Below are 18,454 nucleotides of genomic sequence, written 5' to 3'. Positions count from 1 at the left end.
GCTAAGACTTCAAGAAAACTATCAAAATAGTTGTGATCTTATACAAAAATAGAAGAATATCAATGGGTAAGCTTCCTTAATGAACAAAATTATGGTGTACAGAAATGAATTCATTTTATGGCTATTTTCTTAGGACATAAATTTGTGGATTTTCTCCTTTGAATACCAGTACAAAATGAAATCAATATGGATTTTACTTGGATCTATTCCTCTCTGAAATCCACATGTTAGGTCCCCCATGAATATTAATGATTACACAGTCTATGAATATTAATACATGTAATTTCATGATATGTAAATTGGCAATATGTAAATGAACACTAAAGATATACTGTAGGTATCAAAATTCTTTATTTCCTCATAAAAAACATAACATTTCCTGAGAAACATTTTGTACCAATGTCTCACAACTGTGTTTATCATACAGGGCACCTGTACATAGATAAACCTGATTTTCCCAAACTAACAAGGAAAGCGCAATCAGATTGGGATTCAAAACTGGGTCTTATAAAGTTTTTAGTAAGGCAGTGAATTACCAAAACCATACATAAAAAGTCAATACACAAGGCTCTTTTTTGTAACTCTGTTAATAAATTGTGGAAAATTTGAAAATGTTGTCTGAAAATAAGCATTTTTACTTTGCAGAATATTGTGGAATAGCCTGGGTTCCAGGCTGTCGAATTCTCATGTGTTTCTGTTCTGCAAATCGACATTATTGATACTATCAGAAACTAAACAGGCCAGTAACAGCAACTTGCTCAAGTATATGAAATAGCGCATATGTTATGACGAAGCAAAAAATATCAATGCCTGAACAGAGACATAAGGGCCCTATATTGCTCACCTGGCTCAAATGAGAACATGATTTCTTGGTAAAGAATCTCTACACATTGCTTATGCCTAATACCTAAGCTCTAGGCCAAGGTTTTAGATGACAAGATAATTTAAGTTTTTCCTATAAAGATCTATGTTAAGGAAGTGACCCCCATGTGTGGGACCAATTTTGACCACTAGGACATGATTTGAAAAAAGTTAAAACAGGACCACTGCACAATGTTACAAGCCAAATATCTAAAGTGTGGAAGATTTTTTGAAGATTTTTCTAAAGTCTTTGTAAAACAAGTGAACCCTAAGACAGGGCCAATTTTTACTCAAAGGGCATGATTTGAACGAACTTGGTAGAGGACCACTATACAATGTTACATGCCAAATACCTAAGTTCTGGGTCTTGCAGTTTAAGAGAAGAAGCTTTCTACTGCTTATCTAAATAAGTGAACCTTGGGATGGGGTCGATATTTTCATCACAGGGGGATGATTTTTAAAAAAACTGGTAGCAGAGAAATAGACAATCCTACATATCATACATCTAACCTTTAGGCCTTGTAGTTTTGGAGAAGACAGCTGAAACTTTTCCTTCTGTTGCCATGGCAACCAGAATTCTGCACAGAATGGGATTCTTTGAATATGTTTGGTTGACGAACATACAAGGAACAAAATTTTATCGACTACAACCAAACAGTTTTTCGGAGGAGGTATCGTGTGGATAAACGGACAGACGTACAACAGACAACGGGTGATCACAATAGCTCACCCAAAGCACTTCATGCTCAGGTGAGCTAAAAACATATAACTGAAATATGAACTTTTCATTACTTTCACAGATCCAAAAATATGAACTTGTTAATGTTTTATTTACAGAACTGCCCATATTAATTTGATGTTGGACATGTTTTTAGGATTCAATGGCATTTTTCAATCGTATTTCAGTCAAAGTGATCACTGGATTTCTTATCAGTATTAACCTGTTCTCTGCACGAAATTGACAACTTCCTCATATTAATAAGAGGTACAAGATGAATGCCTTCAAACATAATGTTTTCAGTCCACCATCTAGGATGACATCCCCTCAAGGGATTTGAAAAGAATTAGGTGTGCATAAAAGATACATGATAAAGCTATAAAAACTCTGTTGTAGGAAATGCAACAATAACACAGATAGCATCATAATACATATCATATCACATATTCTGCACCACTTGTTGCTGTTGGTGCTGCTCCAGACTAAACTGGTTTAGATCTTAAATAACCAACATTTTCTCTTAAATTTGTTTAACTTGAGGAGATCTCTATTTTCCTTTATTTCGAAAACTATGATATTTTTTCAACAGTGCATGCTTGTAGTTCTCCCATATTAAATGTTTGCCATATTTGTGATAAAACAACCCAAATAAGACCCCGCCTAAATGTCCGGCATGATCCAGAAATCTCCATCCTCGTGCGATACCAACACAGTCTAATATGATAAGTCCTATTATAGCACTTTTCGCTGAGAAAGAATGTGGAATTATCTGGTCAACAAATGCTATGCTAATTCTAGCATCGGGAAACTGTAAACACACAATTGCTATTAACGATAAAATAGCTCCCGATGCTCCAAGAGACGGAATCATTTTGCCGCTCATCACACGATATACGCTACTCGTCAATCCAGCTGCTGTCCCACCGGCAAGATAGACTGCTAAAAATTGTTCCTTTCCTAAAGTTGAACAAAGAGGAGCACTGAAGGACCATAGAACATACATGTTGGCAAATACATGAAACCCTGCTGTGTGACTGAATGCAGATAACGTTGATGCTAGGACTGAATGCGCTGAAAATATAGCACGATATTGCATAATCGGCACTATTTCAAGCAATACCAGACTAAATGTGTCTTAAGCTGATGAGAATACAATTTCTCTTGGAAATGAATACATAATATGTCACAAATATATCACTGACTTAGGCTGTTGACATAGGCTGTATGTTTTGTTTCAAGAAAAAGACTCAAGTTCTGTCGCGCAAATACTGTGCCCTTTTAGAAGCACAATAGATACTAATATATTGGCTTAATATGTAATGAAGTGGTTCATTAAAACTGAAGGTATATTTGAAACTGCTATGTAAACGCACACAAAGTACCTTTCTGTACAAAAAATGTATATTTTTGTGTCGGTATCAAACAGTACAGTTCTTTTGCAGTCCATTGTAACTTAACAAAGTTTGGGGTTTTTTTGTTTATTTAAAAAAAAAAAATGGGAATATGACAGAAACAATCAATACAGTAAGCTATAAACAAGAGGGCCATAATGGCCCTATATTGCTCACCTGTTATCATTGCACTTGAGGAAAAGAAGGTCCTCAGAAAAAATATCTAAGTCAAAAGGACAGGAGCAACAAAGGAAAGAAATTTAACCAAAAAAAAACCAAAAAATTCTCACAAGGTACAGACATGTCAAAATACACCTAAAAATTGGAGGTACCATCCATGTTGTACCACAGAAAAGTGGTCTCGAATTTTCCCTAAGGCCAATAATAAAAAGTAACTAAAATAAGCTATTTATAGTTACTTAAAAGGGAAGTAATTAAAAAGAAAATTATTGTAAGTGATCAAGAGAAGGATCTGCCAAATAAATCTGTTGACATAAATGAAATTTCAGATCAGTATCTTCATTAGTTACGGAGATATACCAATTTTAATTTGAAATAAAGGGAGGTAATTTGACATAAATCAGTCCATAGTTATCTACTTTGATTGGCTCAGTCCAACTAATGAAATTTCAAATAAGTCCTATAAGTACTTACTGATTTAAATCCATTTTGACTACAATCAGGGGAGGTAATCAGATTTAAAATAACTATGGAACCTACGATTGGATCTAATTTGTCATGGAATCCAAGATTTATTGTTGTTGAAAATATTTTGGAAGTTTATATCAAATAAAACCAAAAATGAAGTCTCTATATGGCTGCAAAAGCCAAAATAGCCAATTTTGGACCTCTAAGGGGCCATAACTCTGGAACCCATGATTGAATCTGGCCAGTTCAATAAAGGAACCAAGATCTTGTGGTGATACAAGTTGTGTGCAAGTCTGGTTAAAATCAAGTCATAAATGAAAATGCTATTGTGCAGACAAGGTCAAAATAGCTAATTTTGGTCCTTTCAGGGACCATACCTCTGGAACCCATTATTTTATTACTCAAAATAAAAACCAATTATCTCATACAACACTCTTTATTCATCAAGAATATGCATTGATACTTACAACGATAGTTAAACATACGCATGATACATTTTGTAATAATTTAATTAAATTCAGTAAAAGTATATTGACAATATTGGGAGTTGATCGGCCGCTCATGACTCAACAAGGGTCTCACCGTGTAGAGTCGTTAAAAGCATAGCAAAATCCGTCGACCGAGAGGAGAACAGACGCACCAACCCAAGGCTTGCAAAAACAACGCAACTGCGCAATCCATCGAACTTCGAATTGTGAATCCAACCCAGCCCGGGTGTCACCGGGATGCGGTCAAATGCACAACCCTAGCCAATGTAAAGCGAGGCAATATAACACAACGGACCACAAGGCAAAGCAATGCAAGACACTTTGTACTTTGTAACAGGTATCACTCAAACAACGCAAAGTAACGCAAGACACTTTGTACTTTGTAACAGGTGTCACTCAAAGGCAAAGCAACACAAGACACTTTGCACTTTATAACAGGTATCACTCAAATGCAAACACACAACAATTTCAATTGAACGTCGAGCTACCATTCCACCCATTTCGGGTTTCACCGAGAATGAGCGAAACCGCAACACGAGTCAATGAAAGGCAAGGCAAGGCAAGGCAAAGTGACACCACTGAGAGCAACGCAACATACGCAACACACGCAACACTAGGAATCGCCAAGTACTAGGGCAAAACCTTTTACTATCCAGTTAACACAAACTGGTAAACATATGATACCCCAAAGTACGCAACTTGAATGCAAACATACAGACACCGTATCCGCTCACCTCACGGCCGACAGAATTTTACCGCCACAATAAATTTATAATTTATCCGCCAAAATTCTACGGCCTTTCAAACTCTTCTTTAACAAATCGCATCTTTTATGTAATCACCAAAAAACTGTAGTCCTACTTTCTTATACTGTATTCCACCTGACCGAAGCAAAATGTGGCATAGCATCAATATCGAGCCTAATTATAATGAATTTGCCACCTGAATAAACTACTTTGCGGTAGGCCATATATTACTAAATCTAATCTTACAACTTCCAAAGCTATGATTTTGTTATAACTTGCATCAACAATTAGACAGTACAAGCTCCCCTTTTAAAGATTTGGCTGAAACGGCAGAAAAAAGAAAAAACTGACTTTTACTCCAGATTAACGAGTAGAAGTCCTGAATTTACGATCATTTCTCTATTAATTGAGATAATTAATGCACATACAGAAGACATTTTGTCTGCGCCTATAGAAAAATTTATGTGACCCGATTTCTACTCCTTAATTCTGAAATAACGGGGGATAGATACATATTTCATTGTTTTGAAATTTTATATACGCATATTTGTTCTCAACTACGGACAAGTCTGAAACTTGAACAATTTGTATGTTAATCGTTTGCTCGCATAAACAAACCAAAGTATGATACAATAAACAAAGACAAACATATTTTCAACTCGTATTCCTCGTATATCGTGCACGTGAAGCAGTCGCATTTGACCTTTATAAAAAACTTTGTCGATAGAGCCCGCTTATTCCGACAGCCGTCTAACAGTTTATTTATGACGAAACCCGTATGTAAATGAAAAACCCGTGCAGTTTGTGAAATTAATTTAAAGCCCTGCTCCCGTCCTACATTTTAACCTTGAATCGTAACTGAAAAAGCAAGAAAATCCCGACTATGAACAGTGACACCTGTCAAAATAGAGTCTATTTTATATATAATTCTATATGAAATACCATTTGCTTTGCGTGCAACAGTGTGGTACGTGCCTATTATAATCATGGTTGCATACACACAACAGAATTAATTGAATAGCAGCGGGGTAGGATTTTAAGCCTGTAATGTAAGTTAAATTCGTCTTTCACAAAACAACATACACTATAAGAAAATAATGTGATGGGTTGATATTGGTCATTGTTAAGGTAAACGGTAAGTGATTTTTTTTTTTTATTGATTTTTTTTTTTTTTTTTAATGATTCAATAGCTGTATTGTATGTAACCGAGGTATAAGTGCTACTTTTATTTAAGATTGTAACAATGCTCGAACTCTATGGATCTACATCAGGAGCTGCTTATCTGAATCTGAATAACTTAAACCAAAAATGTCATATTGACGACCTGGTACATGTTCAGTGTATATAGGAAAGCAATAAAAGCTGACAACTACATGATAGTTTGTACAAGATACTTATAACTGCCCTATTGAGGCAAAAGAGCTTTTAGATTTATTACTTATTATTCAGCAGTTGTTTAATAAGTCTGATCCCCCAAACCACAACCGCCGCTAAGATTGGAAACAATTCCGTCAATGTTATGTTTGCTGTAAATCCAAGTCTGTATCATAAATCAAGTCATCAGTGACGGTGAAAATAAATACCAAAATCGGAATATTCACCCGGGTACTATCAAAAGACAAAATTATCAATCTTAGTTTGTAACAGAAAAAACTGAAATCCAACTGATTTATTTTTGTAAAAATCATAACATTGTTAAATATCCTTATTCTTGTATGATGATATAGTTTTGTCAGACCAAAAACGGCGAGTAAAGATTAACCGGTAAAAATTGTCATCGTGACGAACCGGTACAATCTTAGAAATGTGACAATTTATTAGTGTTCAACTTTGATTTATGCAGATTCTAAAATCTAGCAAACTATTCAAATGTTATGTACCTGGTTAAGTTACAAATGAAAGCGACTTTAATTGATATGTCAACGTCCTCGTGTATCTACAAATAAGTTTTAATTTGTGTTCGCCTGTGAATTTAATGTTTTGACATACTTCTATGCTACATAACGCAAACTATTTATAAATGGTTAAATTGAACCTGCTGCGCATGAATGACGTAAACTGAGATCCGAAGTGACCCAATTATTGAACCCATTTATTTTAACCGTTAATAAGATCGTTCATTGTATGATAAATGGTGAGTTCCTCTATATTCACCTGAAATATTTTTGTGAAATGAAACATTTTACTGAAATCTTGAAATTTAGCAGCGGGACCGGCTACTCGGTCAGTTTCAATATTATTTTAAATTTGCGTATTGATTATTCTGAATTCAGTGAAACGTATTTAATTATTACTCTTAAAGTGAACATAGCAGTTCAATGAAATTAGAAGACAGTTTGTGTAAGAGATAAGATGTTCCAACTGTTATGTTTCCTAAACTGACAGAATCTGAGAAGTGATCCTTTATGAAAGGAAGCTCGAACAAAAGACGAAAACTTTTGATTACTTAAAGACTTTATATGCGCGTTGAAATTTGTACACTTTACATCGTAAGCAAATTTGCGAATAAACCACGTACGATTACAGAAATTACAGTCATAATACATATGCATAAAAACTGATGTTAACTGGTTTAACCAGCATGTAATGGCCCATAAATTATTGTTTGACTTAGACCATGGAGCTGAAGTGCTTTGACGTAAAAGAAATGGATCGTCATAACTCGTGAATGAATAAGTTCTTCTAACGCAGTGCGCGATCTCTGAAGTTATACATGTAATGCAATATCTCATCAATTTTGTAAGAATACCTGGTATACTGAAACGTAAGTGATGAATTCATTAGTAGATTTCTCAAAAAACTTAATATTTTTCTGTACATTTAATGCGCTAGTAACTATTCAGATTAACTACCAAACCCTTGCAAAATACGGACTTTTGACTGTGCATTTCGGTTGCAATACCTAATTTATCTACTCGCCTTAACATTTAATTAAAGCTGACACTGAATCGCTACGTAAACATCTGTCGAGCGTAAAGTTTGTAAAGAAATGTCAAATACAGTTCAATTACTAGGTCATTCGTACCACAAGTTTTCAAAACAAATATTTCTCTACATGCAAAATAACCTAATTTTTGTTTATATTCTGTTTTAGCTTGAACTCATGTTTTTCTTATAAATATCAAAATATGAAAATCGTAGCTAGGATACAAAAACTAAATCTAATTTTTACAAACATGATGTTTACAAAAACGAACTGTTGTTAGACACCTGCTCCAGTTCTACCTTATAACTTTAAATTGACACTGAAAAAGCATGGAAATCATGGCTATGAACAGAGACGCCTGTCAAAATAGCGACTATTAAATCAAATTATACATTTGTGTATACAAAACACCTTTGATTTTGCAAGCTAAGTGTAGTACATGTTGCCTTATGTCATCAAAAGTTATATACACAGTAAAATTTGAATAACCGTGGAACCGAGTTTACTGATATTGTATGCCAAAATAGAGTCAAAAGGATAGCCTGTAGCCGCGTGCGTAGATATATATTTGCGTCGCCACACCCTATTCGTGAATATTATGAAAAAACGTAAGGATCTATGTTTGAACAACAAACAATCTACTAAATCTGTGATATTATTTTTCGACATACCGGCAGAAGATTAGTAACACCGTCAACAACATTCTCTTCTAAGGCATCTGCACCTAGCATCCCTCTTGCCATTGTCCTGAGGAGCATACTGCAGAATATTTCTGTTGCAAGGATTCCTCCGAAATATCAGTTCCCGCCTTTGACCACGAGGCATTGCGATGATAAATCAAAACATGTAAATAGTTTTGACGTTACCGACGGTGTAGCTAGCAAAATGTGAGAGAACTGCACGAGATTATTGGTATTTATATTATATCGACTGGGTACCAGTGTCAATAGGAACCAGTTCAGATCAGCCAAGTGTAACAATATCGATGACACGTTTATCTACGAAAACAGACGACAATTTAATAAACTAGCAGACGGTAATTAACGAGCAACAATTTGAGAAAAAATAAATTAAATTATTTTAATTCTAAAATAATTTCCATTATGGGATCTGGCCAGTTCAAGAAAGGAACCGAGATCTTATGGTGATACAAGTTGTGTGCAAGTTTGGTTAAAATCAATTCATAAATGAAACTGCTATTGTGCAGACAAGGTCAAAATAGCTAATTTTGGCCCTTTCAGGGGCCATAACTCTGGAACCCATTACGGGATCTGGCCAGTTCAACAAAGGAACCAAAATCTTATGGTGATACAAGTTGTGTGCCAGTTTGGTAAAAATCAAAACATAAATAAAGCTGCTATTGTGCGGACAAGGTCAAAATAGCTGATTTTGGCCCTTTCAGGGGCCATAACTCTGGAACCCATTAAGGGATCTGACCAGTTCAAGAAAGGAACCAAAATCTTATGGTGATACAAGTTGTGTGCCAGTTTGGTAAAAATCAAATCATAGATAAAGCTGCTATTGTGCAGACAAGGTCAAAATAGATGATTTTGGCCCTTTCAGGGGCCATAACTCTGTAACCCATAATGGGATCTGACCAGTTCAAAAAAGGAACCAAGATCTTATGGCGATACAAGTTGTGTGCAAGTTTGGTTAAAATAAAATCATAAATGAAGCTGCTATTGCGCAGACAAGGTCAAAATAGCTAATTCTGGCCCTTTCAGGGGCCATAACTCTGTAACCCATAATGGGATCTGGCCAGTTCAAGAAAGGAACCAAGATCTTATGGTGATAAGTTGTGTGCCAGTTTGGTAAAAATCAAATCATAAATAAAGCTGCTATTGTGCAGACAAGGTCAAAATAGATGATTTTGGCCCTTTCAGGGGCCATAACTCTGTAACCCATAATGGGATCTGACCAGTTCAAAAAAGGAACTAAAATCTTATGGCGATACAAGTTGTGTGCAAGTTTGGTTAAAATAAAATCATAAATGAAGCTGCTATTGCGCAGACAAGGTCAAAATAGCTAATTCTGGCCCTTTCAGGGGCCATAACTCTGGAACCCATAAAGGGATCTGGCCAGTTCAAAAAAGGAACCAAGATCTTATGGTGATAAGTTGTGTGCCAGTTTGGTAAAAATCAAATCATAAATAAAGCTGCTATTGTGCAGACAAGGTCAAAATAGCTGATTTTGGCCCTTTCAGGGGCCATAACTCTGGAACCCATAATGGGATCTGGCCAGTTGAAGAAAGGAACTGAGATCTTATGGTGATACAAGTTGTGTGCAAGTTTGGTTAAAATAAAATCATAAATGAAACCACTATCGTGCAGACAAGAAATTGTTGACGGACGCACGCACGCACGGACTGACGACGGACGAAGGGTGATCACAAAAGCTCACCTTGTCACTATGTGACAGGTGAGCTAAAAAATAGCAAGAGTTAATACCCTAAACACTTGATACAGGGAAAGTAAGATGTTGTGTTGCTCTATATCTCATCTTGAAGTACCAGGAAATATCTAATACTACTTGTGTGAAAAGCTTCCAAGCAGTTTCATAGATATATAGCAGACACCACTTTCCACTATTTGACCTAAATGTATGACTTTGACCTTGGTCCTAGTGATCTGGGTTGTGACCTTTGAATATTGTGATACTGATGCTGGTTTTATGGAAATATCTCTATAGCAGTTTAAAAACTATAAGTTGACACAATTTAAGTTAATTAACTTTGACCATGACATGTGACCTTGACCTTGGGTTTGTACTCTTCATGATTGTCTTAGTGAGGTAACTTTTCGACAGTAGTTTTATGAAAAGTTTTTTTACCTCTGCTTTCAAGTGTGACCTTAACTTTGGACCTAGTGATATAGACTGTGCGCTCTGCACATCTTCTTGGTGAGATTAACAACTGAAGCTAGTTTTATCAAAATCTTCAAGTTGCGAAGCAGACACAATCAACAGATAGAAAGAAAGAGATGCCTGAATTCAATAAAGCCCACATATACATTGTGTCTGGGGATATAATAATGAAGTTATTCATATATATCCCTGAGAAAGTAACACATTAATGAATTATAAAGTAAAAATTACATACCCCTAGTTGGCATGCATAGAAAATATCTAGACATGACAGGATATAGTCGTGGCACCTTCCACAGCATAAATATAGCCACATTTGCTGCTACAATCTCCACTACGAGTTTCCGTGCTGGCGGAATTTGATTCCATATTTCATTTAACTGAAAGAGACAGATCAAGTTCAACAGCATTTCTTTTTTCTCAGCTTTTGAAGGAAAGAACCAAAAGTATGTTTCAGACATGACTGGATACCTTGGCAGAACCACAGACTTTTCATAAGCCAGATGCATGGCTTCCTCACATGAGGAGTTCTCCGTGACGATTTGATAAAAGACACTGTGTCTGAAATCATTCGTCCTCCACCTCTGATAATTCATGTGGGGAAGTTGGCAGTTATTTGCGGAGAATAGATTTGTACTGGTACAGAATCCAGGAACACTGGTTAGGTTAACTGCCCGCCGTTACATGACTGAAATACTGTTGAAAAACGGCGTTAAACCCAAAACAAACAAATCTACATCCCAGAGTCAGGGGTCGCGCTGTCGGTCGCCAATGGCGCCAAATGCGCCGATTTACAAATTCTGGCGCTAATTTGGATCAGTTGGCGAAAGTTTCTGGCGACAACAAAGCAAAGATCGGACCGAGACATTTTTTTAATGACACCAAGGATCATCCTACCTAGTCGCTGTGAAGTTAATTATCGCCTGCGGGCGTATCCGAAAACCGATGTCAATTATCGATAAATCCCTGGTTAACTCCGCCTACTTGCCTGTCAAACTTCAACCAATCGTAGCGTTATTTATCAATATTGCAAGCCGCCGCCATTTTAAAAATTTTCAATCGGCGTGAAAAGCCGATAATTTTATCGAGTGCAGACTAAAACCTTCTTCAGCATGATCTTAATGTATCAGTCTTACGTTATTTCTTTATTTTATTATAAAATTGCCTCCAAATTTATTTCAATCACGGCCAATTTCTATAAATGAATTGCCCGGGAACCAATTCCGCGGACGTCTGAACAGCCGTATAAATACATGTAATTTGTAAAAATATCGAGAAGTTTGGTTTTGTTTTCGAAAAATTAATAAATAAATCGAGTAAAACTATAAATCTGAACAAGTTGATGCAAGAATCGGTTATTTTTAAAGCAAAAGAATCGAAACATGCACGAAAACTTCCACGGCGTTCGATCGTACACCTGATCAATTTACGAGTTTCGGACGCGAAAATTTCGGATGAAAATTTAAAGGGGACTTTTTTTTATAGCGCAGTTTGTACTTTATTTAGAAATGATTAAAAAAATTTGTAAGACACTCGTTTTACTAAAATGTTCTTTAAACTTTGCTTTTTATTCTATTTGTTTTGTTACTTTTGTAGTTTTGAAATTGAACTGAAATAAATGAAGTTGAATTTTAGTATTTGTTTTCGTTCTTGTAGTTTATAATTCAGGTAAAATCTCTTGGCACTGGCACCAATGTTGGCTCCAGTGGCTCCTCTTTGGCTCCAACTTTTGCCAAATGGCGAAAGTGTTGGCGACAGCTTAGAAATATCCAGAGCCACCCCTGAGAGTGAGGTTTCAAACTGACAATGGTGAGGGTTAAGTAATTCGAAGTATCTAAAAAGACTGTTTTAAAACTGGTATAATATTTATATTATATTTTTGTGTAAGTGTAGTTCACATGAAGTTTGAACACTACGGGAAAGTGACATGACTACTTATAATATCCTTAGGAAGTACAAACTCGATACGAGAATAAATTCTTACTTGATCTCTAATTCCGTACTGTTTGCCTTGTTTACGCATGTGACTGTGGGGATTTTTCACAACTTTCCTCACAGTTTCATACTGCCAGATTGCACAACCAGTGAAAAACGCAGGGATTGCCTGAAAACAGTGAAAAACGCAGGGATTGCCTGAAAACAGTGAAAAACGCAGGAATTGCCTGAAAACAGTGAAAAATGCAGGAATTGCCTGAAAACAGTCTGTAACATGTGACTATATGTTTCAATGTTTCACTTTGTTTTCTAGGGTTTGAAACCATTTTCACAGCATGTTATATCTTCATACTAGTCTAGTACATTATACTTATAAGGACTTAACTTTAGATTTTGGCTCAATTGATCTTTCTTTAAAACTGTAGTTTGGTCATAATATGAACAATATGAACATTAGAACTTCTAAAATATTGCAAAAAGTGCGAAAAAAAAAAAAAAAAAAAGCTAAAAATATATCACAGTCAAATCAAACCCGAGTACCACCGGCAATAAAAACTTTCATACATTCTTGACTAATACACAAATGTAGGAATTTGTACTTAACCACTGTTTAATATAAAGCTTTACAACTAAGGCAACCTACCTATAAAACCCAGTTACATTGAATGGAAAAATTGGTAACAAAAATATTATTCTCATATGTTTCCATACTACATAATTGTAGGTAACTAGGTTTCTAAACATTCTTAAGAAATGAGGCAATAATTTCCTAATATCATAAATTCTCTTTTTTTTTTGTTGCGCAATCTTGAGTTCAGTGCCTTTAAATAAACTTAAAATGTTTCCATTTTCTTTGAAAACAATTGACAACTTCTTAACAAAAATGGTATATCACAAGGAAAATTATCTTTTAAAATACATTTCAATTGATGAGTCATGGTTTTATAATGCATAGATTATTATTTTGATCAATATAATTCCATGAAAGCTTTAAAAAATCTAATTAGTGCCTTGACTTAATTCATATTAACCGAAAGAGATAAACTACTCCTAAGGCGAAATTTTAGCTTTTTCTGACTCAATAAGAGTTATAAAACTGAAGAACAAGACTAAAATTTTATCATATCATAAATTATTGTAAGGCACTAATAAAAGCATTGTACAATAAAACAAGAGCACCGCCTTGCGGGTGCTGACGCTCATCTGATTTTTTTTTGTGTAATAGAAATATTGTCCTACCCATGATTTTCTAAGTCTAAAAAGGGGCATCATTCTTGCAAAAAGCAGGATAGAGTTATGTTTCTTGATGTTCAGTGTCCACATATGATGGTGAAAAACTGTTGCAAATTTTAAAGCAATAGGTTTGATAGTTTATGAGAAAAGTGGACTTAAACATAATACTCAAGCAAGAAAATGATTTTCTAAGTCCAAAAGGGGCAATAATTATTGCAAAAAGCAGGATGGAGTTATGTTGCTTGCTGTACAGGGTCAGCTTATGATGGTGAACAAGTGTTGCAAGTTTCAAAGCAATAGCTTTGATAGTTTAAGAGAAAAAGTTGACCTAAACATAAAACTTAACCAAGAAATCTGATATTTTCTAAGTCCAAAAGGGGCCATAAATCTTGCAAAAAGCAGGATGGAGTTATGTTTCTTGCTGTACAGGGTCAACTTATGATGGTGAACAAGTGTTGCAAGTTTTAAAGCAATAGCTTTGACAGTTTAAGAGAAAAGCTGACCTAAACATAAAACTTAACCAAGAAAACTGATTTTCTAAGTCCAAAAGGGGCAATAATTCTTGCAAAAAGCAAGATGGAATTATGTTTCTTGATGTACAGGGTCTGCTTATGATGGTGAACTAGTATTCCAAGTTTCAAAGCAATAGCTTTGATAGTTTAGGAGAAAAGTTGACCTAAACATAAAACTTAACCAAGAAATCTGATATTTTCTAAGTACAAAAGGGGCCATAAATCTTGCAAAAATCAAGATGGAGTTATGTTTCTTGCTATACAGGGTCAGCTTATGATGGTGAACAAGTATTCCAAGTTTCAAAGCAATAGCTTTGATAGTTTAGGAGAAAAGCTGACCTAAACATAAAACTTAACCAGGCAACGCCGACGCAGACGCCGACGCCGACGCCGACAACCGCTCAAGTGATGACAATAACTCATCATTTTTTTTCAAAAAATCAGATGAGCTAAAAAATAAACTCACCACTGCTGTGTATGTTACATATTTCCCAAGAATTCCAGGGTCCCGAGGTTGACTGGTGGCTTCATACAATTCCACTTCATATGGATCAGGTTTGGTAGTTTCTGTTTCAACTTTTGTATCTTTTCCTCGTTTAGTTCGAAAACTTCTCACAGGCTGTCTCTGTATACAGAGTTTTGGTATTCTTGATGAATTCCTATTAAAAAGTTAACAAAACGACATAATATTAAATATGACCTGTCTTTTCTTATTTATAGTGACATTGATGTACATTTGTACTGACAATATGGACCAGTCAGTGATAAATTTATCAAAGTGAATTTAGAATTTAGTAACAACATTACAATCAAAAATTTAAAATCAATTTACATGACAAACTGTTGATTTTTTTCTTTTCTTTATTTGATGAGCATGCACATTGGTAATTATCAACAGAAGAGACTTCACCAAATCAATGTTTTCCTATGTTCCACCTACCAAATTGAAAATGCTAACAACATCTATGAAAAAAATGCAATCAAAGAATAAAGAGGAATAAAATGACTGCTGATATAAAATGATTGTAATCAAAAAAGATTTACACCTCTAATCAAATACTTAGAAATTAACCTCGGAAAAAAATAATGAAACCTGGAGGGATGCAACTATCAAGGCCCAACCTTAAGGACTGCCTATGACAGGTAAAAGTGGAGTGCGGGCATGCAAAAAAAATTACTCAGTTGCCCATTGGGTAAGTGAAATATAATATCAAAAATCCCAAAAAATACTTCTCAGGAAATTATGTACTACTGTTTTTGTTGCTATTCTGCATTGTAATATTTCACCATGTTGGGCAACCAAAAAATTCAGTTCACGCTAGTAGAAAAGAAATTACAGTTGATGTTGCCCTATGGGCAAGTACTCTATGTACAGTTAAAGTCAAGCCCTGGTCTATGTTTTCAGTGACAATTTTGATTAGTTCATGTATATAGGTCGAGAAACTTGACTGGCTGCATGAAATCTGTAAAAAGCTTCAAATATACCCAAAACATGTGCCAAGGAACCACAGAGGAGAATGCTAATGGCCAAACTGTCATATTCAACACCATCAGGCATACATGAACATTACGTTGAATACCATCAGGTATGCATGAATACTATGTTCAACACCATCAGTATTTTATACTTCTTTGATTCAATGTACAATGATGCCAGTTAATAGCGAGCCGCTCGAGAATCGAGCTTTACGGTAACGTAAGTATACTTTCACACTTGGTGATGGATTTGAAAAGTTTCGTCGGAAGTTCTTAAAAAGCGCACGCTAGCGGACAGGTGCTAACAGGAAATACTTCTTTCCGGAGTGAATACAGAACTTCATTCAATTGCCAAATAATATTCCTCACTACACAATAATGAAAGAATGATTTCCAGTTATTTGAAAAAAATATTATTTTCATTTAAAAGATCAAGCATCGGCCAGAAAATGGAAAAAATGTCATTAATAAGCAGAAAGAAACGGGAATGCGGTAATGACGTCACCGTGACACCGGTTTCCCATAAATTTGCAACGTATGATATTCACTGTTATAGGTATGGTGACACTAAATGTAGACTTTTTCAAGTGAATAGGTTCTCCTGAATTCTTCTGAGTAGTGAATAGTTTCTTTGTGACAAATAGAAAAAAAAAAAAATTAAACTCTTATTCACTGACGCGCACCTGCATAAAATACTCGCAAGGGTGTCATGCAGTATTTATAGATAGATAATGCATAATATTTTTAGCTAAATCCAACTTCTTTGAGCTCGCTTTTAGGCTTTGCCTTATTTCATATTAGAGAAAGATTGCGCACTTGAATATTGCTTTGCGTTTAGATCTGAGCGAAGTCTGAACTGGAATGACGATGAAACATTGGAAAGCAGATGCTCAATTTTCACTTGTCCACAGACAAGTAAAATGCAAAAATTCTGTTGTCTGAACCTGCAATTTTATGACTCGGGCAGCTCAGACAATTGATTTTGCTGCCACAGCATCACTGCACATTGTTAAGACTTCAGTATTGACTACTGTCAGACTGTTATATCACTCATCAGTCCTCACAAATGATCACATTGGTGTGGAGGTCATTTTACAGTTTCTGAGCATAACATTTAAAACTCAATTTCAATTGATTTACTCAAGTGTAAGTTAACAAACAGTATTTTTTACATTACGATTCATTCAAAAATAAAGAAACCTGATGAAAACTTGAGAAAATAGTGACATTCTGCTTAAAACTGTCATCTTGTAACAGACAGATGTTTTGACTCCACTTGACTGACACAGATCGAGGCGAATTATTAAAATATAAAAGTTCTGATAAAAACTTTAAAAAAATATAATAAAATCCTCTGATTGATTGAAATATTCGATTTTTTCTTTCAAATGATATTATTATATGAAAATATGCATGCAGTAAGTTGTAATAGATTATTTTCTTACAGAAAAATTTCGTTTAATTTCCTTTTGTAAGATCGAAAATATGGCGACCACGTCACTTCCAAGTTTTGATCAAAAGAAATTACGCGAGCGTCTGTCATTATGGGACAGTCAGACAGATCCAAAAGCACCTCTGTCGACTTTGCAAAAAGATGTTTTAATAGAGCTTACAAGTTTTTCAAATGACAGGCCTCTGCCATCAAATGTAAGGCATTTGATTTGCATTCTCTTGTGTAAAATTGTGGGTGGGGTATATTCCTTGGCAGTGGCTAGAGAACCGAAATTGGTTCCCTAGACAGCGAGCTTATTTGTCCGGAACCGGTTCTCTAGCCGAAGTACCGTGCATAGGCTAGGGAACCAGAATTTTATTTCTATGCATAGAACTGGCGGAATTCGCTTTGTTTCTTTTGGTAAGTATCATGTGCATGTTCTTATCTTACTAAGTTAATTAATTTTACAATTTCAGCAAGCTATGCCCTTTTATTTATTTGTGTTTACTGTGTCTCCAGAAGTGTACTTGCCGCATACTGTCCGCCATATTGGAATGATAAAATAAACTAGTATGAATGAATGCGAAATCGTCGACACTGGAGCCGAAATAAACTTTAAATTTAAACTTAAAAGGTGTAAGACAATAAAAGAAATGATTAAAACAAATTAAGTAATTTCTGTTAATCAGTATTGATTACATATCTTTGAACGTGAAATGCCGAGGTGTTACAAACCAGTATTTAAAGTGATCAAAGAATCTGTATGAAGTTTTAAGGGTAATTAAATTAATTTGTTCATCTATAAACATGTAATGATGCAAATACAAACCAATATTATTTTATATTTAAATGATTTAAATATAGTACAAGTTTAAAGCAAAATTTAATAACATTTAAAAACTGCGAAGTAGTTTTCACGCATTCATTCGTACTAGTTTATATCATTCCAATACGGCAGACACGGTATATATGTGGCGAGTACACTTTTGGAGACAGTAAACGCAGTTAAATGCAAGGGCATTGTAAAATTAATTAAGATTATAATATGCATGACACTTACCAAGAAACAAAGTGTATATCGGCAGTATTATGCATAGAAATAAAATTCCGGTTCCCTAGCCTATGCACGGTATTTTGCTTAGAGAACCGGTTCCGGAAGAATAAGTTCGCAGTCTAGGGAACTGATTCCGGTTCTCTAGCCACTGCCATATTCCTTTGTTAATTGG

The 18,454-nt window shown here is 35.1% G+C and overlaps 2 protein-coding genes across 2 annotated transcripts in view; one reads left to right on the top strand and one right to left on the bottom strand.

Annotated features, from left to right (window-relative positions):
* Positions 1-332: 332 nt before the first annotated feature.
* On the bottom strand, positions 333-17,105 carry LOC123555039 (presenilins-associated rhomboid-like protein, mitochondrial). Its single transcript, XM_045345565.2, has 5 exons — positions 16,997-17,105; positions 14,787-14,979; positions 12,625-12,744; positions 10,876-11,020; positions 333-2,650 (listed from the first exon to the last, which is right to left on the bottom strand). The coding sequence occupies exons 1-5, from the start codon at positions 17,041-17,043 to the stop codon at positions 2,127-2,129; spliced, it is 1,029 nt and encodes a 342-aa protein (XP_045201500.1). The 5' UTR covers positions 17,044-17,105; the 3' UTR covers positions 333-2,126.
* Positions 17,106-17,269: 164 nt separating this feature from the next.
* Positions 17,270-18,454, top strand: part of LOC123556076 (conserved oligomeric Golgi complex subunit 3-like) — a 42,643-nt gene continuing 41,458 nt past the window's right edge. Inside the window, 1 exon segment of the mRNA XM_053548952.1 lies at positions 17,270-17,443. Coding sequence (XP_053404927.1) covers positions 17,282-17,443 — 162 coding nt within the window. The 5' untranslated portion in view covers positions 17,270-17,281.

The sequence above is a fragment of the Mercenaria mercenaria genome, chromosome 7 (assembly GCF_021730395.1).
Source record: "Mercenaria mercenaria strain notata chromosome 7, MADL_Memer_1, whole genome shotgun sequence".
Taxonomy (NCBI): Eukaryota; Metazoa; Mollusca; class Bivalvia; order Venerida; family Veneridae; genus Mercenaria; species Mercenaria mercenaria.
This window is presented reverse-complemented; position numbering and strand designations above follow the sequence as displayed.

Coding starts and splice junctions, on each gene's coding strand:
- LOC123555039 (XM_045345565.2), bottom strand. CDS start 17,043: ATGACAGTTTTAAGCAGAATGTCACTATTTTCTCAAGTTTTCATCAG. Junction 12,745..14,786: donor ATGTAACATACACAGCAGTG/GTGAGTTTATTT, acceptor CACTGTTTTCAG/GCAATCCCTGCGTTTTTCAC. Junction 11,021..12,624: donor AGTACGGAATTAGAGATCAA/GTAAGAATTTAT, acceptor TGTCTCTTTCAG/TTAAATGAAATATGGAATCA.